At 31.2% G+C, this 21,363-nt stretch overlaps 1 protein-coding gene across 1 annotated transcript in view; it reads left to right on the top strand.

Moving 5' to 3' along the window:
- The first annotated feature begins 7,712 nt into the window (after window positions 1-7,712).
- LOC110113932 (homeobox protein knotted-1-like 6) overlaps window positions 7,713-21,363 on the top strand; it is a 39,671-nt gene continuing 26,020 nt past the window's right edge. Inside the window, exons 1-2 of the mRNA XM_020846658.2 lie at window positions 7,713-8,020; window positions 8,161-8,302. Coding sequence (XP_020702317.1) covers window positions 7,718-8,020; window positions 8,161-8,302 — 445 coding nt within the window. The 5' untranslated portion in view covers window positions 7,713-7,717. The remainder of the gene's footprint in view (window positions 8,021-8,160; window positions 8,303-21,363) is intronic.

The raw sequence follows: 21,363 nt of genomic DNA, 5'->3' as shown, positions 1-21,363 counted from the left end.
GAAAGTAGTAGATGATCTGTTCAATGATTCTTCTTATAAGAGGGGAGACTGACAACAAGGAATGTTAACAGTAGATTTTGATTGTTAGTAGATGTTGGACATTGGCAAGTATCTGATAACAATCAACCAGGGGCGAAACTAGCCTTAATCTTCAAGAAAATATAAGTAAAAATATAGATTTTTTTTTTTCATATATATATATATATATATATATATATATATATATTGCCCTTGCAATCAACTAAGAACTTTTGGCAAAGTTGCATTGACTACTTAGTCATTCTTCTTTAAGGAGGGGGAGAGGGACAAACAGAAAAATCTTGTTTGTGGTTGAGAGTCATGAATATTAGTTAGTTTTAGATGAGATCCTAATAGAAGTGTTAGATATTAGGTGATAAATAATGATCGGTTTGATTTTTTTTTCCTTATTATAGGGGAAACCAACAAGAAGGGAGGCATGTGTTGGACTTCAATAGGTGACTAAAATTAAACATTTGTAGATGTTGAGCAAGGTATGAGTATGAATGGCTAGAATTCCCCCTCCATACATTATAAAAATGCTCAATTTCTTCACATTCGAGGGGTATTCCTAAGAATACTTTGATGGTTATAATTCCATGATTTGTAGAATTTCATAGCTTTACCCTATCACCTCTATGTACTAACACATGTCATTGACTAAGGATAGCACCAAATCGTTAACCATAATAACATTGACCTTCACAGTCCATGATCTTCCCTATTACAAGGACAAGGCTAGGTAGGGCATTGAACATTGCCCGATATTCAACATTCCTAGTTTAATGTCAGCAAATACTTAATAAAGGCAGAATTATATTAACAATCGACATTTGAAGTCATCTTTTCTAGTCGTTAGTCTCTCCTCATATGAAGATAACTGCCAAATATATCATTGAATATCATTCAATGCTAACATTCATAGTTTTTTTTTGTTTTTTTTTTTTAAATGCTAACATTCATAGTCGATTATTCTTTGATGCAAACTAATATTCAATCTATCTCATCCATCAATATTTGGTGCTTGCCTTTAAGGTCATCTTCCCTTTTTATAAGAAGAACAATTGAGCAAACTTGTGAGATTCAAGGGGGGCACATGGCAAATCAATCATAGTGCAAATAAACTTAATCTAACACTGATGTAAATTTGTGATTATTTGAGAATATCATCTCGATCTTCTATGTATTAGAAATATCCCAGATATATTTGTAACAATTATTTTATTTTTACCACATAATGAATGGATTTCTTCAATTAAATTATTATATCTATATATATCTCTCATATTTTGAAAATTTTTACTTAGAAATACTAGTCAAATCCTAGCATTTATGATGCCAGGATTTTTTTTTAATAATAGACGAGATAACTTATATGTAATCCCCAATATAGACTTCATCAATTATAAATAAAAAATAAATCAAAAAATATTTTGTATAATCAAGATTTGCATATGTTTTGAATAAAATTAAATATGTTGTTCTTAATTCATCAAATCATTGCACTTTCTCCAAGTAATATTCTTAATAATATTAATATGATTAATATGAGCTTGACATCCATCAATTATTTCCAAATTCATAAATTATTTAGTTTTAGAACTATCACCCTGTGATTGCTCTCCTATATTAAAGTTGTATATGTTATAACATTATATTCCAAATAACATTTGCAATCATTAAATCATTATGAATTAGATATACAAAATTTATTTTCAAGTTGTTAATGAGATAACTATAATCTTGCGATCGACATGATCATTTTTACAAACAAGCTCTATCCACTCTGTCCCGATTCAAATGATAATTTGAAATTTTATTCTATAATCCAAAATTTGTTGGAATAACATCCAAATTGATTTACATACAATTTTTTTTTTTTTTGAATTTTTATTATAATTATCATTAAAGTACTAAATGTGCGGATTTCATATGTTTTAAGTTTTTTTTTTAATATACACAATAATGACCAATATTCATTTATGAAAATTTTTAAATTTTATTATTTTCTGATGGATGTCATTTAATTAATTTTTTCTGATTTGAGTTTAAATTAAGATATTTGTAATTTAGGGCATTTTTAGATTACAAGCTTGTTCTTATTCACCTCTATAATTGGGATGCTTATTTCAAGATTTTTTTCAAGAAGTGCTTTTTATTTCGATGATTTATATTGTGTATTCTAAAATGGACCCTAAATTTAATTAGACTTTGTTTGCGACAGCTTTAGATCATTATTTTTTTCTAGCTTTTAAGAGATTTTTGTACTAAAAGTTGCTTTTAAAGCTGCACAAAAGCCATATCAAATGAAGCCTGGACAACTTTCTCTTTTCTAAATCAACTTTTGAAAGCAGTAAAAAAGTTATCCCGAACGAAGTCTTAGGCTTTGTTTTGGACGGCTTTCTTATTGCTTCTTAACAACTTTCTAGAACAAAAAATTAAATTTTTGTATTAAAAAACTACTTTAAGAAGCAGTAAAAAAACAGTCCCAAAAGAAATCTTAATGTTAGTAAAGAATTCCCATCATCCATATTTGAATTTCATTTTCTTATTTAAAGATCCTTTTTACAAACTACATTATCCCTTCCTATGGCTTCAATCTCTGATCATTCAATCAAAACCGATCCAACTAAAGCCTCACAATATTGACTATCTATTGAGAGAGTTTGATTTGAGTTGGACCTCCAATGAAAATTTGTATATGTAATTTGGATGGATTTAGAAATAATTGATAATTGCAAAAAATAATTTTGATCACATTGTCATACGCATAATCATCTAATTGAAATCTATTTCAAGCTGCATCGTGTCTTCATGAATCATAATAGGGCTTTTTTCCCAACAATGTTGATCCCATTAAGGAGACTCTTTCTACTGTTTATATTGAATTTGTAGGTGAAATCAATAACTCTTTGTGGTAGAAACCAAAACTGATAATTTTGATAATAATATTGATTTACTTTCTCCTTTGTAAACAAATCATGAGTGAGTTATTACACTTCAGTCCATGCTACAATCTATCAATCTATTAATGTATTATTACTCTTATTGGTGAACGTGTTGATCTATATATTGAACGTTTTACTTTAAAAATTATTAGTTCCTCTATCACACCTTTTGTTTTTGGCATGTTAGTGCGTCTACCCATTGATAATGTCGATGGTGACCTAATGATTTTATTATTCCAGATGTTTTCAATATCCTAATCAAAAAGTTGGAATGCACTCTAACGCTCTCCAGGTTTTCTTCCCTAGCCGTTCGTATCTCGTTGTTTACTTCATGTTTTCTAGACTTCCCCCTTGTCATCATCACCGTTCTCTCCAACGCCTGTGCCTCAGGGAAGTGCCTTACCATTTTGCTCTGGCTTACCATTTATGTCGTGTTTTTTTATGGTGGTTAACTTGTGGATATGAGTTTTTTGAATGATAAGGGTTCTTCTCGTTTCTTCCATGATGCTTTAGTTGGTGACTCATCTTCTTCGATTTTTCCTGCCTCAAAATTACTTCTCGCCATGGATTACTATCATTGTGGATTTCAGAAGATGAAATTTTAGTTCTTGTTGCTCTTTTTGAGTTTGACTTGGTGGAAAAATTTCCAGCTCGTCGTACCTCTCTCGAAGCTATAAGAAAATTCTTCTTTAATTTAAAGCTTAATGGTGAAGTTTTGGTTACCATCCTCAATCTGAAGCATGTGTGGTTAAACTAGTTAATGATTTGGATTATTGTAGTGTAATAACTGGTTTATTCTACCAAATATTTTTTTCTAGAGTCAATATAAGTTCAAATCATAAACCACCTTCTTCATAATATTGATATTGTAATATTTCACTTACAAGAATTTTTTCGTAATTTTTGAGCACCGGTGAAAATCCTTAAAAAATTAGCACCTATCGGTACAATTGAGAATTTTGAGATTATTATGTGTCCATTTTGTAAATCGATTTCACCGATATTTTTTAAATAAATTGATTTATTTTATGAATATCTATCATTTTTAACATCCTAAATAAATTTATATGACTTTTCTAATGAAACTTGATTAAATTATATAATTATAGAATATGTTTTCCTGTTTATTACTAATAGATAATATTATATAGCTATGGATATTATTTATTAAAAGATAAACGAATAATTCTTCCAAATTAAATTATGGTGCATGACATGTAGTGTGTTTATCACCGTTCTTACTCTGTGAACAATTGCTATATGAAAGTGTTTAAATGGTCTCCTACGTTTGATATTAAAGTAGAATCCCCCATCATTACGATTTGGATTTCATTTCCCAACCTTAAACCCAATCTCTTCTCCCCTCGTATCCTTTATAGTCTCAGTTTCCTCTTTGGACGACCTCTTAAAACTGATAATGCTACTTCATGTGGTTCTCGGCTGTTAGTAGCTGGTGTTTTGGTTGAGTTAGATGTCACATTGTCACCAAACACTACCCTGAGCTGGTGTGGGTTGGCCCCAAAATCTGGGTTATGTTCAGACACTGGTTATAGAAGAATTTCCTTCATATTATTATTGTAAATCGCTTGGCCACTAAAAAATGGATTGTTGCATATTAGACCCTAATCCTTTTAATCTTCCCTCTATTACTCCTCGCTTGGGTAATGCGTGTATTTTGCCTTCTAGTGTTGAGCATAATACTGGACATGTCAATGGCTATGTGGATTTGGCTTTGCACAATGATGCTGATGTTGTTGGTGAGGACCACATGGAAAATTCGGTTGGCATATCTAGTGATGCTGGGTTGTCAGTTGAATCAAGTCCTTGTGGATCCCTCTGTGGTTGTTCTGATTATTGAGAATATCAGCACTATTTCTTCTAATTTGGTTGAAATTTCTTCTTTTGCTCCTAATGTCATTAACGCTGGAAATCACTACATTTCTCCATCCCAAAAGGCTTGTGAGGATATAATTATCGGGGCAGATAGTAATGTTCATTTAATGGCTGCTGATGGTATTAAATTTGTTGTTTCTTTAGTTGGTGTTGAGTTGGGTCATGAAGGTATTGATCCTAAAACTTGTCATGAGAATATGCATGTGGTGGATTTTGATTTGTGTGATGTTAACAAGGTGGTTGGTGTCGGCTTAGATCTATCTTCCATGGCTTCTCTTCATAACGGTTTGTCTCATAACAACTCGAATGACTCCTCTTGTGGAGTGGTCGTTGTCTCTAGTGGAGTGACTTCTTTGGGACCGATTATGTCCCCTAATTTTGGTTGCGAATGAAGGATTGCCTTTGATTGATATTCCTATCTCTCTTATATCTAATGATGTTTTGAAAGCTCAAATGACGTTAAAAATGAAGGATTCTTGTGAGGCCCAATGTGATTGGCTGGATGAGTTTGTTTCTTCCGTATTTGGAGGTGATGGGGAGGATTGTATTGGGTATGAAGAGGAGTTTCATGCAATGTATAATTTGAATGTGATTAGCATAGTTGACAAGGCTTCTACTCTTAGGGGTGGTAAGCATCGTAATAAGAAATCCAAGAAGAAGTAGCTCTTATTGGGCCTTGTTGGTTTGGTTTGACTATTTGTTTTGTTGGTTGGGGTGTGGGTTGTGATTTTTCTCAGCTTAGCAGTTTGGGTGCAGGAAGGTTGTGGCTCCTTTTTTGCCTTTTCTCCATTGTTTCTTTCTTATAGGATGCTGTCTTGCTGGATCTCTACTGGTGCTGGCACTTATTGTTTCTATTTGGCATCTCTTTGGTGGATTGTTGGCTCCCATGGTGGTCTTGTTTTTATTTTTATTTTTTCTTTTGCCTGATCTTGTATTAGATTGAATATAAGGCACATATGTTTTGCTTTAAATGTTGTATTCTTGAGGGCTTTAGATTCATTAAGGGCTTGGAACCTTGATTTATATTTACGCATATGCCCCTTATGTGGGTTTTTTCAAAAAAAAAAAAAAAGTTTCTATTCATTTCATTCCGTCCTTCAATATATGTGTCTCTAATTTTAGTTTGGGAGATGATACTATTTTTAATAACTAGAATTAAGAAAAAAAATCAAATAGGCATGGCTCATCTACTATTGTATATTAAAAATATCCTTTTGAGCCAAGGAAGTAGAAAGTTTACACCAAAACATTCCATTTCACAATATCAAAAATCCATGGCTTTAATAACTATGAATATTTGAATTAGGATGAAAAACTCTTCCATGATCAAAACATTTCAATCTTGACTCTTTGGTGTGCAAAAGATTCATTATGTTATTGGTTTGTGAAGCTAATTTCAACATTCTTGTACTTCAAAATGACTTGTTCTTCATCACATCCCATTATATTGTGATGGATACCTACTTTTTTTTATGTGATGTAATCTAATAAGAATATTTTCTTGCGTGGGATTTTTCTAAGTTTTATTTGAATGGAATTTGTATGTTACCTATTTGGCCCCCTTTTTTTTTTTACTTTTTTTTTTCCTTAACTTTCTTGATCACATAATTTTCATATTATTTATTTATTTATTTTTTCTTCCTTAAATATTTTTTTACATCCTGACACCTTTCTATTTTTAAATTTTTTATTTAAGTTGTTAAATTTAATAATACATATATATATATAATTCACACTGCTCCAGATTACAATTTTATGTACTTTTTAATAAATAATTTAAAATAAAAATCAGTTAATCTACATTGATAAGCTATATTTAACTTCAAATTCTTTCAAATAAACTCAAATTGAAGAAATTTCTGGTCAAACCTTATTAGGTGATCACTATTATTCAAATGCAAAACGCGTTTAAACTAAACACTATTGAGGCATAAATCAGACCGGTACAGAACAAACCATATAGCTTCCCTCTTCTCCTCTTATTTTTATCAGTTACCGCACAATCAAACAGTTTAATATTATTAAACAAAACCTTAATCAAATGGGACCGTACTTAGTGCAGTGAATTAGTAACAATATTTCCATCCAAAGACAGCTAATCAAAATTAAATCTCTCTCCCTCTTATCTTAAGACAGTCTCTCCAATAGCGTTTAGAAACGTGTTCCATCTCCCACATGAAGGCTCTTATTTTATACCACATTTTTATTTCACTACCATTTTATTAATAATTAACTAAAACGATCGATTAAATTATGATAACGGTAAAAAAAGCCACGGAAAGAAATATATTATTTGAATATAAATTATGATTAAAAAAAGCTACTGAAAAAATTTACGATAAATAAAAAAAAATTTGAAACAAAATATTCACTTTAAAAAAATTACAAGTATTAGAATCATTTTGAAATATATATAATTAAAATAAGTTTTAAATTTAAAAATTAGTTATGTTTAAATATTAATAGATTCTTTCACTCTCTCTCTTTTTTTTTTTTAAATTAATTCTTTTCTCAATAGTAACATACCAATGGCAATTTTCTTATAAATTAACGTTAAGGAAGAATTTCTCAATTAAATATGCAAAAAAATTATTGTTCAATTTTATTAAAGAAAAAAAAATTAATACTACTCATAACTTTTTAAATAATTTGGTATAATCACAAATAGTTATAAAGGTCCTAAACAAACACTAATTTTACATAGGTTGTACGCCTTTTGGATGCAAACTCTAAACTTGATTTGACATCCACACCTTTTTCTCTCTCTTATTTACCTTCCTTCTTTCTTTGGTCAGTTTCTCTCCCTATCTCCAGCTTCTACTCTTCTTCTGCCCCAATTCTCATATTTTTAATTTCAAATGGACGATTTTATGTTCCCATCTATTATCACTACTCAGCCATCATCATCTCATCTCATCAAAGACGAGATATCCTTCGCCGGAGCATGTGTACCTCCCCCGGTTTCTCCGGCGGATGTGAAAGCCAGAATCATGGCGCATCCTCACTACCCCAACCTCGTAGCCGCTTACGCCGAGTGCCACAAACTCGGCGCGCCACCGGAAGTGGCGGCGCGTCTCTCTACCGTCACCCGCGACCTAGAGACACGGCCTGGCGGTGGTCGGAGCTTCCCCACCGCTGACCCTGAGCTCGACCAGTTCATGGTGATGATTCATAAACTCGTTTATTTGTCTGCAAAAAATAATTTTTCTTAAATATGATTGTTTTTTCACAAAATAAAATAATTGTCTTAATCTAAAAACTATATTTTCTATTATTTAATTTGTGGTTGATTTCTTGAAAGGAAGCATATTACGATATCCTCGTCAAGTACAAAGAAGAGCTGTCGAGGCCGTTTGAAGAAGCAGCTGATTTTCTTCGAAAGGCAGAATCCCAACTCAGCTCTATCACTGATCTTAGCTCGATGAGCTTCCACTTCTCTACTGGTAAGAACTCATTTCTCTCTCTCCCTTCATCTCTATCTCTAAGCTGTCTGTGTATTCATATACATGTTTTCGCATGTGAGAAGGCAAAACTAAGTCTGTCTAACAATCTGTAGCTCGTTAGGATTTAATTACTTTCCCCATTGTTTTATGGAGTGCAACAATGGAGTTCTCTTTCTCCTCGTAGAAAAGAAGCTGAATGAGTTAGGGTTTAAGATTTTGGAACATGGTCTAAAACAAACCAGTCGTACGGCCTTGTGTCAGGTTATAATAGCAGAGCGGAGAAGAAGGTCTCCCGTCTTTCCCGCGAGTCTTTGTCCGGAAAATCTTCTTTGTATCTTATAAATATTTCAAATCTCCATTATTATATGCATATAAAATAAATTTCTTGATGACATTTATTATTTTAATTAATAGTCTGAATATTTATACATTTAAAAAGGTAAATCTTAGTCTTAAAAAAGAAAATGTCGATATCTCAGATCTCGAGTTAGACAATGTTAATGTGATTAGTGCTTGCTATTAACAAAGCATTTATCTGCATGATGGGGATAAGATGCCATTATATTAGAGAAAGGGAGCAAAGGAGATGGGTACACGTGGATATCCTAAGCTTAGCAGGACAAAGGAGTTAGCTTTTTAGGTTCTGGGCTGTTCTGACATGTTTTCTTTAGGGATTTAGGGTTTCAAGAGAATAATAATCTACCAGTTTTTGAAAGTAATCGTTCATTGATTCCTCTAGCTCTCCTTCTCTTTTATCTTTTCTTTTTTTCCTTCCTTTCTTTCTACTTTCTGAATAGTGAACACAGTGCAATGAAAAGAACATCGGATTCTGTTCTTATCAGGCCTGTCATTTCTCCCTTCCACACTTCAGTCGGAAACTTGTGGTTACTCATATTGGGCCATTTACTCTTATCTCATGTTTTCAAATTTTTATTTTGATTAAGCTTTAGAAATAATATATAGTTTTCATAATGTGGGAATTAAGAGGAGTATATGATCGCTGTAGGGTTATTTGGAGGGCTATGATCAAAGTCACGGGGTTGATTTCCTTCCCTATTTTCATGGAGTAAACTTCAGAGTACTAAATGTGCTAGTTTCATGGTGATCCGTCAGGGGTGTAAATGAGCTGACTTGGAAGGAGTACTGAGTGGTTCTATGTCTCTATTAAATAACTTGTTAACGATTGGGGACTGAATACGAATAAAAAACAAACTAAAACATCAAATCTTGTTCATTATTAACTTCTACCAACAATAAGCTTAGTTGATGGCCATCAATAGTTTTTCAATTGATGGCTAGCTCTGAACGTATAAAAGGGACCAATTAATATGCTTTTACTATTCATAAAACTCATCAAAATATAAGTTTTCCATTATTTTTGAAGTATAATCGAAGGTTTTTACAATAAAATGAACATGCACGTACATGTATGTTGGGCTCTTATTGAGCCAAACTGGTATAACGGATCTTATTTTTGTAAACGTAATGTAAAATTTCGTTCAAGCACAGCTACTTTTCTTAACGAATGACTGTTCGCGAAGGTCAAATCTTTTTGAAAACTAAAGATCTATATATTTGCTTGTTGGAGTAATGGAGGCGTAGATTTCTGTGAAGTTTTATGTAGCTAACATTTATATCCATGATTTTACTTTATATATCATAAATCCTGGAAATGATGAAGCATCTCTCCTGCAGTAGGGGGGGATGAAATGATCGTTTTGTTTGAAAGCTCGGAACTTGAGGAGAAGAATATATTGGAACTGTTCTAGTTTTTTGTCTTTTATAAAACTTGAATAATGCTACATACCTACTGCTGTGCATATATATAAGATTTGCTACTACATCTTTCTACAGTAATTTCTTGTTCTGGAAATTCCACTTAAAAACCCTTTCCCTTTGGTTTTGATCACATAAGACTTAGAATTTCCGAAATTGTGACAAAAAATAATATTTTTAATCGCACATTTATATATTATATATAGCCACTTTTTTTGAAGAAGTGTCATTTCTTGTGACTGCATGTATGGTCATTCTAAGTCGAATACTTTTAGTCACCATCAATAGTCACTGTCCAGAAAATGATATTAAAAATCTGAAGCGTAATTAAAAGATACTTTACTTGCATTTTTTTTAACCTTTATCATAATAACTAAAAGCATAAAATTACTTCAATTCTCGGTCAGTATGTAATTATACTCTTGAAAATTTTGTTTAGTGCAATACAATAGCAGCAATATGAGGATTTTTACAAACCAGAATGCTTAATTAGTTCAAATCAGCTAGCTATACTAAGGAATGAAGTATCAATAACCAGAAAAGCATATAATGGAAACTATACTCAATAACCAGCAGCTAAAAACAAGTCACTGTTGCAACGATTCTTCAATCCTTTTATGCTATCAACTTGGATTGGAGCTAGAACTATTTAGAGCATAGATTGTTTCTGAATTTTTATTCATTTCTACTACTCACATTACATACTTGACTATTACTCTTTATATAGAGGAAAGATAGCCTTCTATACCAAAAAATAATAACAAAAAAAAAAAAAAAATCTGATGAATAAATAAAATAAAATCCATATAAAAATATGAATAATAATTTTAGAAGGCTTTTTAGCAATGAAGTATTAATTTCAACTCCCCCTTTTGCGTTGAATTCTTGGATATTACTGTGCTCTATTCATGAAAAATTGAGGTGGCCATTGTCAAGCTTTAGATGCAAGAGTCTGTTAGATGAAATAAGGGAAATCACTATATGTGAATGCAAATCGAGTTCTTAGTCTTGCTAAAAACCTTTGGTTTGTTTAGAGGAAATGAGCACCCTACTAATCTATATATTGGGGAAGCAATAAAGCAATAAACAATTGAACAAATAACAATAATTACAATTATCATATAACCCGACAAGTTTCATCTTTCTCTTGATCTCCTAAAATTGAACTAATTCTTCATCTTCAGCTATAATTTGTTTCTCCTTTAATTTAAATGATGAACACTAGACTTCTCAAGGACTTTTCTTAGCTATTTCTAAGCCAGAGAAAATTTAAGTTGATGACATAAAATAAATATTCACATGCCCTAAGCCCAAAACATGTACTGTTTTTAGCATTTTTACCATGAATCATAGTTCCAAATGTTCAAGAAAATATGTCAAATTGTCATTTTAGTCACATAAATTTTTTTTAATCACATTTTCAATTTATCCATGATTTTCACACTTTCCTTAAACATATATTGTCCTCTACTATCAAATCTCAAGCTGCAGGAGATTTTACCTTTTAATGAATTCTCAACCAAAGTTTTGAGCTAATGGATATTTTTTCCGTAAATTTTAGTTTGTGATTCCGAAAGTAATCCTATGTATATCTTGACAAATCATCAATATCAGTTTCTACATATTGCATATTAGCATTCAAAAAAATTCTCACTTTTTAGGACTTCAGATAAACCAAAGTATATTTTATGATTAATTTGAGACACAACAACAACAACAACATCAAGCCTTTGTCCCAATACGTGAGGTCGGCACATAATTTGAGAAACATAAAATAAATTATTATTCAAGCCATGAATCTACTAAACTTAAATTTGAGCCAGCCAATAAATGATGAAAGAGATGGATCTCCAAGGGTCTATAGGATAAAATAAATCATCAATAATGACAAGAGAATCATAGCAAGAATAAATATGTGAAGTATCAAAATACTTCTTAAGACTTCCGGATTTCTGGAATATTTAAATCAATAGTAGAGATTGATTAGCTTGAAGAACTAAAATCGTCATTCTTTACACTTAGGTATGATGGAATGAATGGTTGGGTCTCCCCCTCCTTATATAAGAGTGATCTCTATATATCTTAAATTCTCTTGCAATCATATATTATATATACAAGATTTATCACCTGCAAGTTTTAGGCAAGTCATTTCCCCTTCTCTCACTTGAAATTTTAACTTTGCCTTTACCTTGATCTCTACTTGTAGCAACATTTGACTGCTTAAGTTTGATTATGCATTCCTGTTTTCTATGGCCAAACATTTCACATATATAACAAATTCCAAAGAACCTGACTTTTCCAATTAGGATTTTGTATCTTTCTCATATACAGCCAAATTTGACATCTCCAGATTTTATTAAAAATATATATTTTTTTCATTTTTATTCATACAAATCAAAGTTGTTTATTTAGATGTGAAAGCAAATATACTATATTTTTGAGAATTTAAAACTTCTTGATTGATAAATAAATTCTCCAATTAAATCAACTTAATTAATTTGTGATGTAGCTAGTCAACCTAAGAAAAGAATTATATACACAAGATAATCTATATTCAAACAAGAATTAAAATTTTGCAAAACTCACTTTTTTCTTATTGAGAATTTGCATCAGGAATATCAATCTCATCAAATCGATCACATCCTTATTTTGAGGGGAAAAAAAAAAAAACAAAGAGACGGTCATGCTGCCTTGCTTCTCCAAAAGTTAAATCCATGCCTCATTAGTTATAGTAAGAGAGCCAAGAAAAATTCCCATGCCTATTTTAGTTCTACATTTTCTTAAATATGCATAAGGTGCTCCTCATGCATAGTAACTTTTAGTATAACACAAATTCAACATTGATTCACCATTTTCTCTCAATTTCTCCATTTGCTAACATTTTGGTCTTCATACCATTGACTGCATCCCATAAATTTTAGCTAATCAAATATGGCTTAATACAAGCCTAGCTTTCAAGCGATGTCGTTGATACTTTTTAACTTGGGAATATCTAGATGCAATTTAGTTGGAGTCTAGAATACCATTATTAAAATCCACAATCATGAATTAAATCTACACATTTGGACACAAACATTATTGGATTTAACAAGCCAAGGTCGTGGTGGAAAATGGAAGTGTATGATCACCACCAGCAATCACCAATCTTTGATATCATATTGGAAATTAACTCACTAATTTGAGTTGCCAAAAATCATAATAACTCAAACCAAAAAATAACTTATGAGTAGGTGTTTTTTAAACTCATGAAAGATTTTGTTGAAACAAACGAGAAGAAGTAAAAAGGCATCAATTACCATCAAAATATATAGTGGAAGTTAAATTCAATAAACAATAATCAATCACAATCATTATTGTAATTATTCTTCAATTCTTTTACAATATCAACATGGAATGGAGAGCTATTTAGAGCCTACAAAAAATTTGAATTCTTATTAGAAATGACCTTTCTTTATTAGATTTAGATGATAATTTGACTCGTTAAGACACATTGGAGAAAAAAGGATTCATGTAGCCGACCCCACATAGTGGGATAAAGAGTTGTTGTTGTTATAGGGGGAAACAAGCTTGTAATATAACCAAATAAAGTTATAAAATTTTGATTAAATAGAGTAAAAGTATATAGTGGAAGTTATAAAATTACCATAAAAGTATATAGTGGAAGTTAAACTCAATAAACAATAACCAATCACAATTCATTATTGTTTTTATTCTTCAATTCTTTTACAATATCAGCATGGAATGGAGACCTATTTAGAGCCTACAAAAATTTTGAATTCTTATTAGAAATGACCTTTCTTTATTAGATTTAGATGAAAATTTGACTCTTAACATAACACAATGGAGAAAAAGGATTCATGTAGCCGACCACACATAGTGGGATAAAGGCTTTTGTTGTTGTTGTTGTTATAGAGAGAAACAAGCTTGCAATATAACAATATAGAAGTTATAAAATTTTTATTAAATAGAATAGAGATCGAAAGAACTAAAATCAAATGTATATTTTGACATGGAGAATAATTATTTTAGGAAGTAAGAATTGATAAGTAAAATATAATGGAAGAGGTTTTGGAAATTGTTTTAATTATACTAATATCTATGTTAGGCTACTACAAGAGTGTATCATGAAAGAGGCTTTGTCAAGACATCAATCGGTTGGTCATTGGATGAAACATTAGTGACACGAAGAATACCATTCTAGATTTTGTCTTGCATGAAATGAAAATCAATGACAATATGCTCCACACTTGAGTGAAGTACAAAAATTTTCTTATCAAAATTAATAATTAGTGGAGTAAACGTAAGGATACTCAATTCTTGGATGAGCGACATTATCCAAAGTAGTTCAATGGTGACGGAGGCAACTATTTTATATTCAACTTTAGTGGAGGATTGCACCGCAATTTGTTGTTTCTTAGAACCCCAAGATATTACATTGGAATCAAGAAAAATAATATAGGTATCGGTGGAGGTATGATCATAAAAAATTATTACTTAATCAACATTTGAGAGGCATGTATTGCGAAAGGAGAGAGATTCCATGATGTATTGTGCCATGTAAATGTTTATGTGCAATGCAGTGATCAGATATTGAATGAAGCATGAATTGAGAAATTTGTTGATGGAAAAGGCAACATTAGATTAAGTGAGTGAAATGCATTGAAGGACTCCAAAAAATAAACATACATTTTATTGGGTTTGTGAGAAACATGCCATCATATAAGGTATGAGGTTGGCTGAGGGATGTTGGTAATGTGAATAGGGTACATTAAACATGCTATCCTTTTTGTGAGAGATGTACCATCATATAACATTGTTATTATAATATATTATTATTATGGAGGATAATTTTTTTATTGTTCTATTCTTTTACGTACCATCAAATAAACATGCTAGTACTAGCAAAAGAAATAGAAAACAAAGATGAAAATTTTTATGATTTCTATCAATAATGTTGCAAGAACTTATGTCCCTATAACAACTTTGACATCTCTCGCTATGCACTTTATGTGAGGATTCTTTGACTACTTGGGGAAGTTTGTCATATTGTCACTCGCTTTACGATGGTTGAAACTATATAAATGAGAAATACTGCATTTGAACAAAAAAAAAATCTTCAATGTCAAAGTTCAATTTCCTACATGCAACAAAAACCTCTCAAGTTTCTTTTAGATCAGATTGTAAGTCACTCCTTGAAATACAATACATTTCCTTCAAATTGCATAATTTCTCCTTTTCTTTTGGAAGCTGGCATTTGGCATAAGTACTTTCTAAATGACACCATGTTTTGGCTTATAAATGACACCATGTTTTGGCTTATATACAATTTCTTGAGCTAATTTTAATGCACAATAGGTTGAGCCAAATTTTCTCAAAAGGAAGATACATGAAAATAGTTTTAACATATTAGCGAGAAATTGAAACTTAAGTTATAACAAATTGAGCTCATGTATGATTGAAGGAAAACTAAAAAATAGTAGGTTGGGGATATTTTTTTATTATCAAATTATGTTTTGATTTGTGCATTATAAAAATGAATCACCGTGAACTATAAAGCAAAACAAATGTTTTAGAGTGTTTTTTGAGTAACTTAGGATTGTTTGGAATCAAATTTTTTTTTTCTATTTTTTCTTGAAGAAAAGAAAATTTTGTTTGTTTGTTCATTCATTTTTTTTCTTTCTTTTTAGACAATTTTATTTTATTTAATTTTTTAAATACTAAAAATAAGTTTTATCTTTTTTAAACTATCATTTTCTTTTTAGATTTGAAGCCCCAGCTTGTCCTGACCTCCAAATCCTTTCTTTCACCTTTCTCTTCTCTTTGTCATGCTTGAAGCCCATCTCGACGACTTCTAAGAGCCTTCTATGTCAACCATATATTCGATATGGACTTCTCTTTTATATCATCGAATGTCAGAGCTATAGACCGTGCGTAGGCTTTGTTTTTTTATTCTAATTTTTAATATTGTACTCAATAGTACATCATAGAAAGTCATACATTACAGGAAAAGCGGCAATTTTCGTCGGTCATTTCTGCCAGAAAATAGATATCTTTCTATCGAAGTTTAATTGTTTTGGTAGAATTCTTACGGATAACATTTTACCTGTAAAAACCACATAGGAAAATTAAATTTGTTGGATTAAATTATGTCGAAAATTTTTTCGACGGTCTTCTGATGTATTTTCCAATTAAATCGTTTCAACTCAATGATGATAATTGTGGCATAAAGACTGCCTGTAATTTTCGTCAACTATTATCATTCCATGGCCGCCAAAAATGTCGTCGAAATGGTGCAAACGAAGATTATAGATGAACTTTTCGTCGGAATAGCCCCGAAAACCTATAGCATTCCTTTAAAGTTGATAATTTACACATGTTTATGATTCACCAGACAATATTGTATCATTCAAACAGTTTATCAAAACAAAATATAAACATGAAATTTAATTCAAAATTCAAAATTTAAACATAAATATAAACATAATATAATTTAAAAACAACGAACAATAAGATAACAAAATTCAAATTTAAAATGTCTATCACCGCCAAGAATCAAACATAAAGTTCAAATTACAACATTCAAATATCTAATCAAACTCAATCTCAGACTCAGGCCTAGGAACTGGCTGATGATCATTCCCCTTTCAATTTTCTTGAATGTATGAGTGTAGTTTCGCTTGTATCTCATATTGTTGTGTCATCTTCTGAGATTGTTGTGTCAGTATACTAGCCTATATTTGTCACATCTCCTCTATCTCTTTGGTGATACTAGCTATCTTTTGGCTTATGATCTCATCTATGTTGTATCACTATATAATGTAAACCGGCTTGGGTCGCCTCAATTGTATATGCTTGAGAGCTTAATCCATACACCATGTCTTTATGCCTCCCTCCCATCGCATGTGGCTATGTTCGGTACTCGGAGTACTAAGTTGAACCTGAAGATGATCCCTCAACAGGAGAAGCTTGAGTCTCCCAAATTCACATATAATCATCCTATAATATATTAAGTACATTAATATAAATTTAAAGTAACATGTTATTCATGATCAAAGATTATAGAATATTAACTACTCACAAGAGTTTTTTTGTTATTTTCATCGACCCATTGCTTATTAGATTGACATTGATGTGTCCATGTATGCAACTCCAAGGTTATAGGCTCTCTATCAAGTATATCTTTCTGCAATAAAATATTATTACAATAGTGAACATATATGTTGAATAAACATGTAACATGAATCATTTACCTGTCTTCTTCTATGCTCTGTGTGGGGCACTGAACCATCAGTGTGTAGGGAGCTCCCTAAACCAGCACAGTGATTTTTTTACTCCCTTAATAAATTCATATGTCAGTGATCTTCTTCCAGGTAACAATCTATTCTACATTCAACACCTTTCGGCTTTGGTATCCATTATCAGCTTGAATTAACAATTCTAAAATTATAGAGAAGATGAATTTTGATCTTCTAATTTCTATCAAATGCACTAATCCGAAACGAATGAAATCAAATCAAATGAATGGGATACATTCAACTTTAGCATACTATTTATATAATGTTATCGTAGAGAGAAATTAGCTAATGAATACATACCTGAAAAGACTTCAAATCCTATATATACCTTAATTCTGGAAGGGATTAATATGTATATATATCATTGTTTAAAATTGCACAATATGAGGATCGCCTTGAGGCCCGCCTCAATGCAATTTCAGTGAAAAATGCCTCGAGGCTTACGCCTCGAGGCTTACGCCTTGAACTTTTATTATGAGGCTTACGCCTCATCTTGGTTGAGGCCCGCCTTGAGGCGTGCCTCGCCTCACTAGCATGAGGCATACGCCTCGCTCTATTTATGTATGTTTTTATTTAACTTAGTTAAATCTTATACAAAAGCTCCAAAAAAATCATGCCCTCTTGCGCTCTGAAGCCACGTTAACTTCTTCTGAACGGCCTCGACCTCCAGCCCACCACCTTCGCCGTAGCCACCACCGTCATAGTTACCGCTGGGGATCACTTGAAATCTGCATACCGCCAAAATCTCCTATAAAAATTTAAGTATTACTCTTATTTTATGTTGATGAAAAACATTTATGAAAAAGGAAGATGGTTGAAATAAATAAAAAAGTAGATTGACAGGTATTGGACCTTATAGGTTGAGGCAAAGGAGATGCTAATTTGTTATGACGACTCAAATAAAAATCCCCTTAGTAATGATAGTACATATGATTTATGATTTGTTGTCAATTATTTTAAGTTTATTAGTAATTAAATGTAGATGAGTAGGGAACTGATAAAAAAGAAATTTAGAGCTAAATTTAATACTATATGATACGTTTATGAAATTCATATATTTTATATTGTTTTTCTTATGTGATATTTGGATTTCAATTTTATTTCATATAATTTATTATTTATCACTTTATATTTATTGTAATTTTTTGTTTCATATTTATATAAATTTGTTACTTCATGGTTCAATAGAAAGTTAATATACCATAATTTAACATATTATTTGGGTATTATCACTTTTAATTTTTTTTTTTACTTTAACGCAATTTTTAAATTTTGAGGCTTACGCCTCAAAACGCCTTGCTTACGCCTCGTCTCATGAACGAAAAACGTCTCAATACCCAATTACACAATTTTAAAACTTGATATATATACACACAAATGATATCTAAGTATTAATTGATCAGAGAGACTAAGTAGTAGAGAGTTAGTATTGGAGTATTGGAGAATGTCAATATACATTCTTTTGGATGATGACTTAAAGAAAGATTGATAATGAGAAGCTTAGAAAGATGGTGATTAGAGATGTTTTAAGGCATTGAAGGTATAAATCAACATTCTTGAGAGATCAATAATGACAAGCACTAAAATGTAGATTGAGAGCTTGTAAGTGGCTAGTGAGAGTAAGAACGTACATAAAGAATCTTGCTTTGATCATATAATATATATGTATGTATGTATAAATGTATTTACCATCCATAAATGAGATCTACCCAAAATTATTTGTTATGGATTGTATTGTAAACATTAGCTCAAGCTCGAGCTCATGCAAATGATAATTCTACCAAAAATGATTTTAACAAAAAAAACAACATTTCAAATAATTAAAATTAAAATGCCGAAAGATAACAAGTTCGACCTCTCAAATTTTGAAGAAATGAAGGATAATAAAGAAAACATCACCTTTGAACGACAACAAGCGACAGAGAGGTGAGAGCTGCATGCGTTTCAGAAGAAAGAGCGAGATCTGGAAGCGAGAGTGGGCTGAAGGATGAAAGAGGGCTTTAACCGACAGTTTTTCCTGTTGAAAATCCGATTGAAATTTTTGTCAGAAAAGCCACAGCGTGAGTAAATAACTCACGAAATAACCGACGAACATCTTCCGTTGGTAATTTCACTGGAATTTTCGGCGGCTTGTCCGCTAGTTAATACTAATGCATGAGCCGCTGAAAAAGCCGCCGGAAATTCGGGTAGATAATTTTCGCTTGTATTTCCCCCTGAATTGGCTATTTTTCCCTCTAGTGATAGGCCCAGCTTTTATTTTTCCATTCTATATCTAAGAATATGATTGGCTAATTTTATCACCTCTTAGGCCAAAATTGATGAAGATTATATCACGTGAGCTTATTTTGCTTTTTTGGATATGGAGATTTAGGGATTATATCATTTGAATTTCTTTGCTATTTAATTTATCTTGATTTCATTCTTTTCAAATTAATTAAACTCATTTTTAAGTTGTTTCTTTTGCATTTTGAGCCAAGCTTCTGCTAAATTGAAATATTAAGGGCCATTTTCTGTTTTTTAGTTTGTTTATTGTTATTTTATTTATTTTTTCATGTAAAACAAAAGTTTATTTCTTAATATAAATTCCTTAAGTATTTATTGCTTTCAAAAACAAAAAAACTAAAAATGTTTAGGTTGTCAAAATTTTCAACATTTTTTTTTTATTTTGAAAATAAAATATAGGAAAAGATAATAGGACTTCATTTTAATTGAGATTATATACAGATCAATTCAAATATAGACAGGCTGAAGAGTATTATGTTAAATTTTAATAATAACTAACATAAATAAAGATGAAATTAATAGTAATATTGACTATCATTAAAATCATTTAAATTATGATATCCGTTATAGGTAAATAAAGATACAAAATTTGATTAAAAAATAAATATTTAAAAAGTCCAACGTTGAATGATCACAAATACTTGAAAAATCTTAATTTCTAAACAAATAAGATAGCCATATATGTATTACAATTGAAATTATGGAACATTTATAAAATTCTTATTTTCATACATCTCCAATAATTTATCTCCTCTAGATTGTGATCTTATGAAATTATGCATTGTACAACAAACAATTAAAATATATATTTGTGTGCGTAAATTAATCATAAAGATATTTAGTTTAGAATTAAAAATTCAGCTTTTAGCTATACGTGCAATTTTAGTCTTGCGTTGGATGTTAGTATATTTGTGAACTAGTTGAATTAAGAGGAATAAAAGAAATAGTACAAGTACTCAGTTGTTGAAATTTGCTAGATTCAACTAGGAATTCCAATCTGGGGTAATTAACACTTTATTTTTTCTTTTTTAGATAAATTAATTAATTCAATCTTTTTAGAGTAAAAATATTACCCTTCGTTTTGCATTCAAGGTCTATTTTGTTTGATGTAAAATGAGTGTGAAGTATTCTAAATATAGGGGTTTTGAGAATATTAGTATTTGAGTTGAAGTAAAATAAATATAATTTAAAATTTTGATGTATTTGGAATGCACCATGCAGTGTAAATTTGGTGTATTAATTTGGAATTCATCTGATTTGAACGATTTCTAAATATACCATAAATTCGCCACCATTGTCGCTGCACACTGCCACTGTACGTCGCCACAACCACAAGCCACTATTAACACCACCACAAACCATAGCCACTGTTGCCATTGCCTCCAGCCTCCCGTTGTTGCTGCTACCCACCTCCGGTCGTTGGCCATCTCGGCCCACCGTCAGTTGCTATTTGCCACCAATACCATCGGCTTTTTGTCGACAACCACACTACTAGTCGTTGGATACCACCCACCACAGTTAATGATGGCCATCGTCCATCACAATATTTGGGCTTTACACTTTATTCATTTTACTTCAAGCCAAATTAAAAAAGTAATGACCAGTCATCCAAACAGTCTTCAACGTCATCCACCAAAATCCCTTTTGACATTGAAAGAAAATGAGTGAATTGAAATGATATCTATAGGTGATGAGTCTATGAATAAC

The sequence above is a fragment of the Dendrobium catenatum genome, unplaced genomic scaffold (genome assembly GCF_001605985.2).
Source record: "Dendrobium catenatum unplaced genomic scaffold, ASM160598v2 fragScaff_scaffold_289, whole genome shotgun sequence".
In the NCBI taxonomy this organism is placed as follows: domain Eukaryota; kingdom Viridiplantae; phylum Streptophyta; class Magnoliopsida; order Asparagales; family Orchidaceae; genus Dendrobium; species Dendrobium catenatum.
Note: the sequence above shows the minus strand (reverse complement) of the source record. Positions and strands in the feature narration are given on the sequence as shown.